The sequence below is a fragment of the Anomaloglossus baeobatrachus genome, chromosome 1 (assembly GCF_048569485.1).
Source record: "Anomaloglossus baeobatrachus isolate aAnoBae1 chromosome 1, aAnoBae1.hap1, whole genome shotgun sequence".
Taxonomy (NCBI): domain Eukaryota; kingdom Metazoa; phylum Chordata; class Amphibia; order Anura; family Aromobatidae; genus Anomaloglossus; species Anomaloglossus baeobatrachus.
In genome coordinates, this window is record NC_134353.1 from 100360442 (window position 1) to 100375051 (window position 14610).

The 14610-nt window shown below is 45.9% G+C and overlaps 1 protein-coding gene across 1 annotated transcript in view; it reads left to right on the top strand.

Moving 5' to 3' along the window:
* The window catches only part of TBC1D19 (TBC1 domain family member 19), a 261587-nt gene that overhangs the window by 97081 nt on the left and 149896 nt on the right, over positions 1-14610 (top strand). Inside the window, exon 11 of the mRNA XM_075346943.1 lies at positions 5328-5440. Coding sequence (XP_075203058.1) covers positions 5328-5440 — 113 coding nt within the window. The remainder of the gene's footprint in view (positions 1-5327; positions 5441-14610) is intronic.

The following is a 14610-nucleotide window of genomic DNA, read 5'->3' on the forward strand; positions in this document are numbered from 1 at the left end:
CCCGATTCAAGTAATGGCGCCCGGAGCGACGCATGCGCAGATGGAGCTCTCATCCAAGGGCTCCATCTGCGCACGCGCTGACTCCCGGAGCAGCACGTGCGCAGATGGAGCTCTCATCCAAGAGCTCCACCGGCGCCATCATTTGAAAGTGGGACTGCGGACAACTGGTAACATGCTGCACAGCCGCCCGCCCCGCATGCACAGAGTGGCAGCCAGCAGGCTGGCCGCCCACCCTGCGTACAAGCCGCCGGGTACCTGTGCTTGCGTGCGGTGGCAGCCGGGTACCCATGGCTGTGTGCGGGCGGCAGCCGGGTGCTGTGTGCGGGCGGCACCTGGGTGCCTGTGTGAGGGCGGCAGCCGGCTGCCGCCCGCACGGGCACCCGACTCCTGCTCGCACACAGCACCCGGCTGCCGCCCGCACACAGCCATGGGTACCCGGCTGTCGACCCCACACAGCACCCGGCTGCCGCCCGCACACAGCCACGGGTACCCGGCAGCCACCGCACGCAAGCACAGGTACCCGGCCGCTTGCATGCAGCCACAGGCACCCGGCCGCCCGATCGCCTCAGACAGGACCCCCCCCCCCCAGGTACCGCTTTATAAGACGCACCCCCCATTTTCCTCCCAAATTTTTGAGAGGAAAAGTGCGTCTTATAAAGCGAAAAATACGGTGCTTAGCAAATAAAGGTAGCCAAATTTACTTAGTCAGTTTTTCTTGTTTTAATAAATGTGCAAAAATGTCTACATCTTTGTTTTTTTTTCTGACCAGATGGGGTGCAGAGTGTACGTTAGGGTACTTTCACACTTGCGTTTTTTTCCTTCCGTCACAATCCGCCCTTTTGGAAAACAGCGCAATCCGTTAACGGATTTTGCTGTTTCCCATAGACTTGTATGGATGACAGATTGTGTCTAAAGTACCTGCGTTGCTTCCGCTGGCCGACGCTGAGTTGCTTCCGCCGGGCGGAAGGAACGCAGCATGTAACGTTTTTTTGAGCAGCGGAATCCTTAGGATTTCACTGCACATGCTCTCTCTGGCTCCCTTCACCCATAACCAGGATACACATCGGGTAACCAAGCAAAGTGCTTTGCTTAGTTACCCGATATTTACCCCGGCTACGTGTGCAGGGAGCCCGACACTTCCCCGCCCGATCCCTCCCGCACTCCACTCCACTCCACATGTACACACGCGTACACACACGCAGGCATACACACACACGCACACACACGTGTACACGCGCGCACACACACGCACTCACCTGTCCTCAGCGCCATGGCCCTGCTCGGCTCCACCCACCCCGCACTCCGCCCCCCGCACACATTCTCGGCGGCTGAACGATCAGCTGATCACCCGGCGATCGGCTGCTGTGAGCGATCAGCTGAGTGCTCGGCAGCCGGGGGATCAGCCGATCGTTCACAATAGTCTGCCGCCGGTAAGACTGTAAAAAAAAAAAAAAAAAAAGCTGATTCCGTTGTTTTGTACGATCCGTTGCATCCGTTGTGCCACTATGTGCAACACATCCGTTGCATCCATCATGCAACGGATGCCGTTCAACGCAATTGTGAAACTAGGCTTAATGAGAAAAATATAAACTTTTTTTAAATTTACCAGATGGCTGCAATAAAGGGGTCTGAATACTTTCTGTACATACTGTGCATGGTTTAAGGCTAAACATGTATAATACACGTATGGCAGAGAATCACTAGCACTGCTACTTTCCTATTCTACCCATTTCAATTAGCAATATTGACCCCTCCTCTTCTTTAAACCGTTTGAACGTTTTAGTGTCAAAAATATTATTTTTCATATTTTTTGCTGTCTAAACTTGGCTCATTTAAAGGAAACCTTTCAGGTCCCACAGGGCCCCGAAACTGCCATACATATCTGCACTAGCAAAAAATATACATAAATAAACACTTAAATAAAGTGTTTTGTGATCCCAATCTCTGCTGACATGAGTATCAAAAACAATTTTATTTTGCCGCTTATAATATGCAAATTAGCTCAGACTACTAAAGCAGGACGCTTGTTCCCCCAGATGAGTCCAGCCTCGGTGTAATGGACAATTTTTAAACTGTCCCATGTTATAGCTTCTCTTCTTCCTCACTTGACTGGTCTGAAAATGTTTCTGGTGTTTTTGGAACCAGCAGTTCTTCTGTATGTGGTAATGGGCGTATTGCAGATAGATTATTTTAGATACTGTAAGGTCCACTTCTTCTTCCTTGAGTCTCCTTTCCTAGTGGGGGGCACCGTACAGAAATTGTAATTGGTAGTGCGATCGGTTGGCTTTCTCCAGATCATGGGGACTGCAAAAGGCAAAGATTGCTTCTTCCCATGCAACCACTGGGTAAGATCAGCATATGTGTGGAGCCCAGCTCTTGTCCTGATCTCCTATCCTGTAGCCAAAATACATGTTGTCGGTTTTCCTTATCATGGTAGTAAAGTTTTGCATTTGTGACGCATAAGTGACTTCTCCGCATATGCACCAAAATATATCCAATTTGTTAATGCAAGAACGAGATGTCTAAAAAAACCCCAAACCCATAGAAACATGTCAATATGCTAAGAGTGAAAAGGTTTTGGTACCGTGTTAGCCAGTTGAAAAATTATTGAATGTTCTCAGTGAGAGGAACAAAATTATAATCTTGTGATACCTTTTAATGGCTAGCTAAAATAAAATAAAGTGATGTTACAAAGCAAGCTTTCGAGACATCTCCTGTCCCTTCATCAGGCATGGTACCATGCCTGATGAAGGGACCTGAGATGTCTCGAAAGCTTGCTTTGTAACATCACTTTATTTTATTTTAGTTAGCCATTAAAAGGTATCACAAGATTATAATTTTGTTCCTCTCACTGAGAACATTCAATAAAGTATGCTAAGAAACATGGCTAAGAAATCCTAAAATTGTAAACCTTACACAGAGCATTTATAAAAGTAGGTGATGCACCTGTAATTAGGATTATGTTATCGGAGCCGAGTTGGTGTTTTTTGATTGGACGCCCTAAGATAGAATACTGTTGGCTTCAATAGACTAAATATATGATGTAATACACTACCTACTAACAATGCAATAATGCTGATGCAATAATTAAGATGCATTTTTTCCATAAGCTGCATGACATGTGTCATAAGTAATTCCAACCTCCTCTAGATTTTGAAAATTAGAGCCAATCACCAAATTTAAGGTTCTTATTCGTTTTCAGCACCAGAAAACTACTTGAGTTCAACTGTTTCGTCTCTGAACCAGTTTGGCTGTAGAACAGTGTAACTGATGAATGATATTGATCCAATCTTTTATGGGTATAAGTCTCTAACACTACAGCAACTATTTAGGTATCTCCTGTTGAGACATGTGAAATATGTTTTATATTGCGAAATATAATATGTAAGAGAGATTAGAAATTTGTAATATATCGGTCACTTTCTCACTGTTTCACCGAGAGATGTAGTGCTCAAAGGGAACCTGTCACCAGGTTTTTCCCCTGTAAGCTGCGGCCACCACCAGTCAGCCCTTATATACAGCATTCCAGAATACTGTTTATAAGAGTCCAGGCTGCTGTGTAGAACGTAAAAAGACCCTTATAATGCTCACCTAGAAGGCAGTCCAGTCCGATGGGTGTTGCTGTTCTTGATCCGGTGCCTCCTCCATCTTGTGCGATTGTCGTCCTCCTGCTCAGACCCTTTGGCATGATGCATCCTGCGTCATTCATAGAGAGGCCTCCATTGCGCTCCTGTACAGGCGCAGTTTGATCTGCCCTGCTCAGGGAAGAGCAAAGTACTGTAGTGAGCAGGCACGAGAAAATGTCAAAGACCGCATGCGCACTACAATACTTTGATCAGCCCTCAGTCTGTGATCGAACAAGATGGAGGAGGCGCCGGACCAAGAACAGCGACACCCATTGGACTGGACCGCCCCTTAGGTGAGGATTATAAAGGTGTATTTTATATTATACACAGCGGCCTGGACTCTTATATACAGTATTCTGGAATACTGTATATAAGGGCTCACTGGTGGTGGCCGCAGCTCATAAGGGAAAAAAACTTGCTGACAGGTTCCCTTTAAGTGCTGTTTTTGTACTATGTCTATTTTGGGGTTATTGTTGAATATGATTTGTTAAAGGTTAAGTTTTATTTTTAGCCCATTTCAGTGAGCTATTTATTTCGGGGGATTTTCTATTGATTTATTCAGTGTATATTTTCAGGGCAAATACACAATGTCCTGCACTGCAGCTATGACTGGGGACAGTTTAGAAGTCAGGCTAGTTTCACACTTGCGTTGGACGGCTTCCGTAGCATTGCGTTGTGTGACGGATGCAACGGATGTGTTGCAAATAGTGGCACAACGGATGCTACGGATCGTACAAAACAACGGAAAGCTTTTTTTTTTCTTCCTTACAGTTTTACAAGCAGCAGACTATTGTTAACGATCAGCTGATCGCTCTCAATAGCCATCTACCAGGCGCTCAGCTGAGCGCTCTCACATGCCGGTGGGCGGGCGCTCAGCTTAGTGCTCTCACATGCCGGCGGCCGGGCATGCCGGCGGGCGGGCGCTCAGCTGAGCGCTCTCACATGCCGGTGGCCGGGCGGTCAGCTGAGCGCTCTCACATGCCGGTGGCCGGGCGGTCAGCTGAGCGCTCTCACATGCCGGTGGCCGGGCGGTCAGCTGAGCGCTCTCACATGCCGGTGGCCGGTCGCTCAGCTGAGCGCTCTCACATACCGGTGGCCGGTCGCTCAGCTGAACGTTCGGCCACCGAGAGACAAAATAAAGTTTGTGATTTTAAAAAAAAAAAAAAAAAAAAGAGCATGCGCAGTGAAATCGTACGGATTGCGCTGCTCAAAAAAAGTTACATGCAGCGTTCTTTCCGCCCGACGCAGCGTCAGATGCAACGCTGACACTTGCGTTACAGTGCGTTGTCCATACAAGTCTATGGAGAATAGCGCGGTGCGTTAACGGACTGCGCTATTTTCCATAGTGACGGACTCCGCTGAACGCAAGTGTGAAAGTACCCTCACACCAAGGTGGTGTGATTACAGCCCCCTCAGCCGGACTGATTTGGGGGACTAGATGCTTCTCCGCGCCAGTCCTGCCTAAGTAGTGTATTATGATCAGTGATATAGTGTTTTTGCTGCTTATATATATATAATTTTCAATAAAATGCAGGAATAGGGCTCTGTCAGATCCTGGTGGCTGTTTCGGGATATGATCGGTTCCTTTTTAAAAGTTTAATATTAATCAGTCGAAAAAAAAAAGAATAGATGTTACATCAGACCTCATTAATGTCAGCGTTGTATACATGATGTCCTGTACAATGATCTGTGACCTTTCAGTTCTAGCAGAACACGACAGTGCGGCTGCCCAGCAGTATGTGCGTCAGGGATGTCCGACGGCTCTTCGGGCAGATTTATGGGCGCTCCTACTGAACATCTCAGACCAGCCTGAGGTATGTAATGTAACATTTACTCGCAGAGTTATTATTTTTTAAAGTTTGCTAACATCTGGATTAATTTTAGGTTTGTAACTGTAATATTCCATGGAGGGAGTAACCAATTCAAGCATGTCTAGTCTTGATTGCTTTTGTTAATTTAAAAAAGTAGCCATAGGACACATAGAGTGGAAGCAGAGGAATAGTGAATAAAATACAGCTTTTATTATGTTACATAAAACGGTATTATAGTCACATTAAGGGTTTATAAAATTAAAGCACTATACGTTCAGCAATTACTAAATATATGATGTGCATCATGTAGAAATATTCAGTTATGCCAATGTAGTGATCCACTAGTAAGTTCCAGCATGTAGCTGGCACAAGATTATTTATTATGCCTGCCTATATAGGTCTATAGCCAAGGTTCCTTACATTTTGTAGCTGGTTAATAATAAAGCTCCAATGAGGTAAGACCAGCTATAGGTAAGGTCCAATACAGTAGGAGACTGCAAAAAGATGTATATTTCATTGTGTACGTCTTGTTAGGGCGGCTTTGCACGTTGCAACATCGCACGTGCGATGTCGGTGGGGTCATATCGAAAGTGACACACTTCCGGCGTCAGTTTCGAGATCGTAGTGTATAAATGCTAGATAATACGATTAACGAGCGCAAAAGCGTCGTTATCGTATCATCGTTGCAGGCTCCGACGTTTTCATAATTATGCTGCCGCGACAGGTACGATGTAGTTCCTCGCTCCTGCGGCTGCACACATCGCTGTGTATAAAGCCGCAGGAGCGAGGAACATCAGCTTACCTGCCGCCGGCGTCTATGCGGAAGGAAGGGGGGTGGGCGGGATGTTTACATCCTGCTCATCTCCGCCCCTCCGCCGCTATTGGCCGCCTGCCGTGTGACGTCGCTATGACGCCGCACGACCCGCCCCCTTAGGAAGGAGGCAGGTCGCCGGCCAGAGCGACGGTCGCAGGGCAGGTGAGTGCATGTGAAGCTGGCGTAGCGATAATTTTCGCTACGCCAGCTATCACAAGATATCATACCTGCGACGGGGGCGGGGACTATCGCGTGCGACATCGCAGCATCGGCTTGCGATGTCGCTACATGCAAAGCCCGCCTTAGAGTGGATCCCTATGGTGGATGGATGCTTCAGGATTAGTAATGGGCAAAACCGAACTGTAAAGTTTCGGGTCCGTACTTGACACCTAATGTCCGTGCATGGACCCCGAACACAGACTTCTCAGAGTAAGGAGTTTTTACTTCGAAACGCGTTCCTTGTTCACTCTGCCATGTTGAGGTTTTTATGAGTATGGAGGAACCATTGTAAGATGTTTTTATCCTGTTGATAAAATAAAGAAAATCCATTTTAATATAGTCGGGAACTGGATGCTGGATTTTTCTTCTTTTGCTACGTAGACGTCTCAGGGAAGTCTGTGTTACTGTTCAGGTTCGGCCACCCAGATAATGATCGAAATAAAAAAAGGAAAAAGAAAATAAGGAATGAAGCAGGACTGTTCTACTTACTGACCTTCCCCGCGGCTGTAACACTACTTCTGGGTTCGATCATTAGCTCTCTTACATATTCACTGCTTCTCCGGCTCACCATCATTCTTGGCGTCTGTGATTGATTGCAGGCAGACCGCTTCCCTACCCTGTGTAACATTGTCTGTGATTGGTTGCAATCACACATACTGTCTGCATCCCTATAGTGGTGTAACATAAATAAATATATTGTGACACCCAGCACAGATAAATGGGACGGCTACAGACTGCTATCTTGGCTGTATATCATAATAAGAAGGACCCTATGCAGCTTTTTTTTTTTTTTTTAAATTAAATAAATAATTAAAAAAAAAGTGTGTGGTCCCCTTCAATTTTGATACCCAGCCATGTTAAAGCCAACAGCTGGGGGCCGGTATTCTCAGGCTGATGAGGCCTGTCGGTATTGGGTCCCTCAGGCTAAAAATATCAGTCCACAGCCGCCCAGAATTGTTGCATTCATTAGATGTTTACAATTCTGGCAATTCAATTGGTTCCTCCTGATTTGCCCTGGTGTGGTGGCAATTGGGGGAAATATTTGAGGTTAACGACAGCTCACAGCTGCCACTAAGCCCTAGACTAGTAAAAGGTAGGGGTCTGTGAGACACCCCCCCCCCATTACTAGTACTGTAAGTGAAAAGAAATAAACACAAACACCAAAAAAATCCTTAATTAACCCTCCCCCAAAACACCTAGGTCTGACGTAATCCACACGAGGTCCCACCACGACTATCCATACTGAAGTCGCATTTCGCGCGGGCACATTAGAGAACATGTCCACCCACTGTGCCATCAGGCAGACACGCAGCTTGTACTTCTACAATTCTTTGTAGTTTCCAAAATTGAGTCATTTGTTTCAATTTTTGCATTTTTGGCAATTCAGAACTCTAAAAATACGGTATGGTATGAAAAAAGTCTACTTTCCAAAACAGCACTCTTTTCTTTTGGAGCATTACTGTGTGCCCAAACAGTAGTTTTCCCCCACGTACACAGCAGAAATTTTACAACAAATTGTATTTCACTTGTTACCCTTGGTAAAATGAAAAGCTTGGGGCTAAAACAACATTTTTAAGGAGAAAAATATAATTTTTCATTTTCACAGTCCAATGTTTTAAAATTCTGTGAAGCACCTTTTTTGTTCCATATGCTTACCACACCCCTAGATAAATTTCTTGAGGGTTGTAGTGTTCAAAATTGGGTCACTTCTAGGGGGGGTTAGGAGTCAGCCATTTTGGCATCTTGGGGGATCTTCAAATGTGAAATGGAATCCGCAGTCTATTCCATCCAAATCTGAGCTCGAAAAGTGAATTAGTGCTCCTTCCCTTCCGACCTCTCCCATATGCCCGAATAGCACTTTTCCCCCACTTAGTGGCTATCTGCATATTCCAGAGAAATTGCACAACAAATTTATCTCATTATCTCTTGTTACCTTTTAAAAATGAATAAAAATGTGGGGCTAAAACAACTTTTTAGTGAAAAATACATAGTTTTTAGTAATTTTCTTCCCATTGTTATTCTACTTGTGAAGCACCTGAAGGGCTAACAATCTTCCTCAATGCAGTTTTGAATATTGTTAAAGGTGCTGTTTTCACGATCAGGTCTTATTTGGGGGTTTTCTGACACATAAAACCCTCAAAGTCGCTTCAAAAGTGAAGTAATCCTTAAAAAAATAGGATTAGTAAATTTTCATTGGAAAAATAAAAAAATTACTACTAAACTTTTAACGCTCCTAAGTTCCTAACAAAAAAAAAAAAGTTCAAAAAATTATGATGATATGAAGAAGACAGGGGGTAAATGTTATTTCTTAATTGTTTTTTATGGTATGACTTTTTGCTTTCTAGGCAAAGTTTAAAAATGGCAAAATTTACAAAATTTTGGCAAAATTTAAGATAGTTTCCCAAATAAATGCAAATGCTATCATGAAATACAACGTGTCATGAAAAAGCAATCTCAAAGTCATTGGGAGAGGTTGAAGCATTTCAGAGTTATTACCAGATAGCACAGGGACACTGGTCAGAATTGAAAAATTTGGCCTGGTCAGGGACGGGAAAAAGGCTTTGTGGGTGAAGAGGTTAAACAATGAAAGCCAAATTCAGCAATATGGACTAATACCTCACTTTATTAATTAATATTTTATATAATTTCTATTTCACAATTTTCTGCAGGATGCAGCCAGGCCTCTTTGGGGTGTCTGTCCTGTGTGATGCACTTATACAGTGCTGGGTAACCCACCTGATCTAATAGCATGGGTGTCATCAGTAGGCTGTAATCCAGACACTGTGCATCACACGTACCTGTGTGACTGTCACCCTATGCAAACCCCATCTATGTGCATGTCTAATACCAGCAACTACCCCCTCATTGAAGTGGTAGGTTGTGAGTGGTTGTCTCATCAATATTCTATACCTGTGTTGCCCCCACCTATTTCATAGGGGGCTGGCTGCATCCTGAGTGTATATTTCCATTTGACCCATGTTGGCTAAAGGCTTTTTCTGGTGATTTTTTTTTTTTATTTTTTTTCCTGAATTCATATCCTTTGCGGTATATTGCTAGGGTTGTGATATACCCAGGATCCACAAGGGCAGCTAGTCAGGCACTGATAATCTCCTGCTGATAAAATGGAATTGAAACAGCAGCGTACAGCTTAATAAGTAATGCATTGCTGATGTCAGTGTCTCAGCTCCTACATCTTGCTGCCCCCAGATTACATAACAAAAACATGCTGACGGATTCCCTTTTAATAACCCTCTGATTTCATCCATTTTTGTATGTCAGAGGGAGAAGGTATGGGGGCTTGATATTGTTGTCTCCTGTGTTATTAGAGAAGGTGTTCTCCTGCTGCCAATTCATTTGCAGCCAGTCACTTGATTGTAGGAGGGACAAGGGCAATATCACTAAAGTTCTGGAGGAATTGTTTGCATACTTCTCATTTTTGTTTGCAGTAAGGTACAGACTACGTCAGTCTTGTAGGTGCATGATAAAAGCACAGTAGGTTACATCCAACAGAGCGTTCAGACGACGGCTAACTTGTATCCCTGGAAAATATAGAATATTCAAAGTTTGAAAAGAGCACTACTCCGACAAAGAAAATCTTCCATCCAAGCCTAGCAAGACGACAATTTCGCTCTCTATATTTGATGACGGCTCTACAGAAGAAGAATTATAAAGTTGCTGCCTCACTCAGACTCGGATGCAATAAGTCACTTTTTTAATAGGCTGTTTTGTTGGACCGCTTCTCTTTTTTCATCCTTAGCAAATTACACTAAAGTGTTGGTGTGTTTGTATGTATGTAGTCTTGCTCCAAAATGAGTCATTACATTGACAACCGTCGCATTGGCCGCTCGGCTCTGGCCGGCCACGCCCCCCGCACGCATTTTGCTCGGCTCTGGCCGGCCACGCCCCCCGCACGCATTGGCCGCTCGGCCCGGCCACGCCCCCCGCACACATTGGCCGCTCGGCCACGCCCTCCACATGCTGTGCCCACTCGGCAACGCCCCCCATACTGTACCCGCTCAGCCACGCCCACGCCCCCCCACACTGTGCCCTCTTAGCCATGCCCCCCACTCTGTGCCCACTCGGCCCCGCCCCCCACTGTGCCCACTTGGCCACGCCCCCCCACACTGCCAGCTCGGTCACGCCCCCCCACACTGTGCCCACTCGGCCACGCCGCCCACACGCTTTGCCCACTTGGCCATGCCCCCCACATGCTGTGCCTGCTCTGCCACGCCCCCCACGCTGTGCCCGCTCGGCCACACCCTCTCCACGCTGTGCCCGCTCGGCCATGCCCCCTCCACGCTGTGCCCGCTCGGCCACGCCCCCCCACACGCTGTGCCCGCTCGGCCACACCCCACACACACTGTGCCCGCTCGGCCACGCCACCCACACACTGCCCGCTCGGCCACGCCCCCCCCACACATATTGGGCACCTATACACCTTTCCCCCCAGGACTACTCCACCTATTAGACACCTCCCGCCAGGACTACTCCTCCTATTAGACTTCTCCCCCATGACTACTCCTCCTATTAGACTCCTATCCCCCAGGACTACTCCTCCTTTTAGACTCCTCTCCCCCCAGGACTACTACTCCTATTATACTCCTCTCCCCCCAGGACTACTCCTCCTATTATTCTCCTCTCCCCCCAGGACTACTACTCCTATTATATTCCTCTCTCCCCAGGACTACTTCTCCTATTATCCTCCTCTCCCCCCAGGACTACTCCTCCTATTATACTTCTCTCTCCCCAGGACTACTCCTCCTATTATACTTCTCTCCCCCCAGGACTACTCCTCCTATTATACTTCTCTCTCCCCAGGACTACTACTCCTATTATACTCCTCTCCCCCCAGGACTACTCCTCCTATTATACTCCTCTCTCCCCAGGACTACTCCTCCTATTATACTTCTCTCCCCCCAGGACTACTCCTCCTATTATACTTCTCTCTCCCCAGGACTACTACTCCTATTATACTCCTCTCCCCCTAGGACTACTCCTCCTATTATACTCCTATTATACTTCTCTCCCCCCAGGACTACTCCTCCTATTATACTTCTCTCTCCCCAGGACTACTACTCCTATTATACTCCTCTCCCCCTAGGACTACTCCTCCTATTATACTCCTCTCCCCCCAGGACTACTCCTATTATACTCCTGTTTCGTCAGGACTACTCCTCCTATTATACTTCTCTCCCCCAGGACTACTCCTCCTATTATACTTCTCTCCCCCCAGGACTACTCCTCCTATTATACTCCTCTCCCCCCAGGACTACTCCTCCTATTATCCTCTTCTTCCCCCAGGACTACTCCTCCTATTATACTCCTCTCCCCCCAGGACTACTCCTCCTATTATACTCCTCACCCCCCAGGACTACTCCTCCTATTATACTACTCTCTCTCCAGGACTACTCCTCCTATTATCCTCTTCTTCCCCCAGGACTACTCCTCCTATTATACTTCTCTCTCCCCAGGACTTCTCCTCCTATTATACTCCTCTCTCCCCAGGACTACTCCTCCTATTATACTCCTCTCCCCCCCAGGACTACTCCTCCTATTATTCTCCTCTCCCCCCAGGACTACTCCTCCTATTATCCTCTTCTTCCCCCAGGACTACTCCTCCTATTATACTTCTCTCTCCCCAGGACTTCTCCTCCTATTATACTCCTCTCTCCCCAGGACTACTCCTCCTATTATACTTCTCTCCCCCCCAGGACTACTCCTCCTATTATTCTCCTCTCCCCCCAGGACTACTCCTCCTATTATACTCTTCTCCCCCCAGGACTACTCCTATTATACTCCTGTTTCGCCAGGACTCCTCCTCCTATTATACTCCTCTCTCCCCAGGACTACTCCTCCTATTATACTCCTCTCCCCCCCAGGACTACTCCTCCTATTATTCTCCTCTCCCCCCAGGACTACTCCTCCTATTATACTCTTCTCCCCCCAGGACTACTCCTATTATACTCCTGTTTCGCCAGGACTTCTCCTCCTATTATACTCCTCTCTCCCCAGGACTACTCCTCCTATTATACTCCTCTCCCCCCAGGACTACTCCTATTATACGCCTGTTTCGCCAGGACTACTCCTCCTATTATACCTCTCTCCCCAGGACTCCTCCTCCTATTATACTCCTCTCTCCCCAGGACTACTCCTCCTATTATACTCCTCTCCCCCCAGGACTACTCCTCCTATTATACTTCTCTCTCCCCAGGACTACTCCTCCTATTATACTTCTCTCTCCCCAGGACTACTACTCCTATTATCCTCCTCTTCCCCCAGGACTACTCCTCCTATTATACTTCTCTCTCCCCAGGACTACTCCTCCTATTATACTTCTCTCTCCCCAGGACTACTACTCCTATTATACTTCTCTCTCCCCAGGACTACTACTCCTATTATCCTCCTCTTCCCCCAGGACTACTCCTCCTATTATACTCCTTTCCCCCAGCAATACTCCTCCTATTATACTTCTCTCTCCCCAGGACTACTCCTCCTATTATCCTCCTCTCCCCCAGGACTACTTCTCCTATTATACTCCTCTCCCCCCAGGACTACACCTCCTATTATACTCCTCTCTTCCCAGGACTACTCCTCCAACAAACACACACACCCCACACAAACCGCGCAACACACAGCACCACACACACACACAACGCTGCAGATACACAGCGCTCCACAAACAACGCAACACACACAACGCAACACACAACACCGCTCTCACACACCCCCACACCCAGACAACACCCAGCACATTTACAGCGCCCTACACAAACACTTGGTAACTACACACAACAACATCTATATATATAACAAAAATCATACATTAACTACACAATAAATTCTAGAATACCCGATGCGCTAGAATCGGGCCACCTTCTAGTATATATAGATATATATATATATATATGTGGTGTGTGTGTGTGTGTGTGTGTGTGTGTGTGTGTGTGTGTATATATATATATATATATATATATATATATATATATATATATATATATATATATATATATTGTATATACACTGTATATATATATATATTACTGACCAATTTTTATATTAAAATCTGATCCAGGTATTATCAAATAAAGTAAATTGAAAAGAGATATTCGCTTACCGTACCTTGCGGCTTTCTTTCACCACTGCATGTGTCTTCCAACTGTTTCCTCGCTTGCTCTTCCGGTTAGGGTAGGAAAGTGACTGCTGCAGCCTTGATGTTCCATCTTAATTGGAAGAGACCGTTTCTTCCGGCTCAGAAGGAACATCAAGAGTGCAGTGTATAGGCTATAGCAGTCACACGACATCCCATGCCAGAAAAGAAATCGAATAAGCTGGTGTGAGACACAGGGAGAGGAGGTAAGACCTGCGGCGGTCCAATAGGTGACTATCTGTTGTTTGTTGTTTTGTTTGCTGTTCTTTTTTTACCTTTTTATTCCAACCTGGGCCTGATTCAGTATAAATATCATTAGTGGACAACCCCTTTAAAGCTGTCTATAGCTCACTTGGATAAGGGGGGGGGGCTATTATGCTGTCTGCGGTAATTTGAGTTGGAAGCACATATGTTAATAGAAGACCGGAGTTTGTGAGACGCTGAAACCAGTTCCTGTTCCCATACAACGTCTGTCTGACACATAAATCTAAACTCCGTCATGTTCAGAGCTAATACATAGCGCACAATTCGTTTTTGTCTCCTGATTGATCAGTGATGACTCATATGGGACTTCCATGTGAATTTGAAAGGGAGACGTTAATAAGACAGATAATGTCTATTAAATGTCAGGACTCCTATTGCAATTGCCTTAATATGCAGGCATCCAATAAATTATTTCCTTACCAGATAATCGAAAAGTTGAAAATGTATTTTTCATATTTATTTTCTGCCGTAGACTCATTTTTCTTTGGTTAGATCTAGACCAGCTTACAGCTTTTCCATTAACACATGTTTCCACTGACTGTCAGCCCACAAATTAATATCTTGGGGGTGCTGCTAAACAGGTGCAAAGGCTTTAAATTGATGAACGCTTAGACTTTGTGTTTCATTTTGTGCTCTACTAGCCAAAAACTAGAGCCGAGAATGTAAGGGCACATGACATTTCTTCCATGGTTCATCACTTATTTCGGGAGCCTGTCTCGAAGGTTGGAC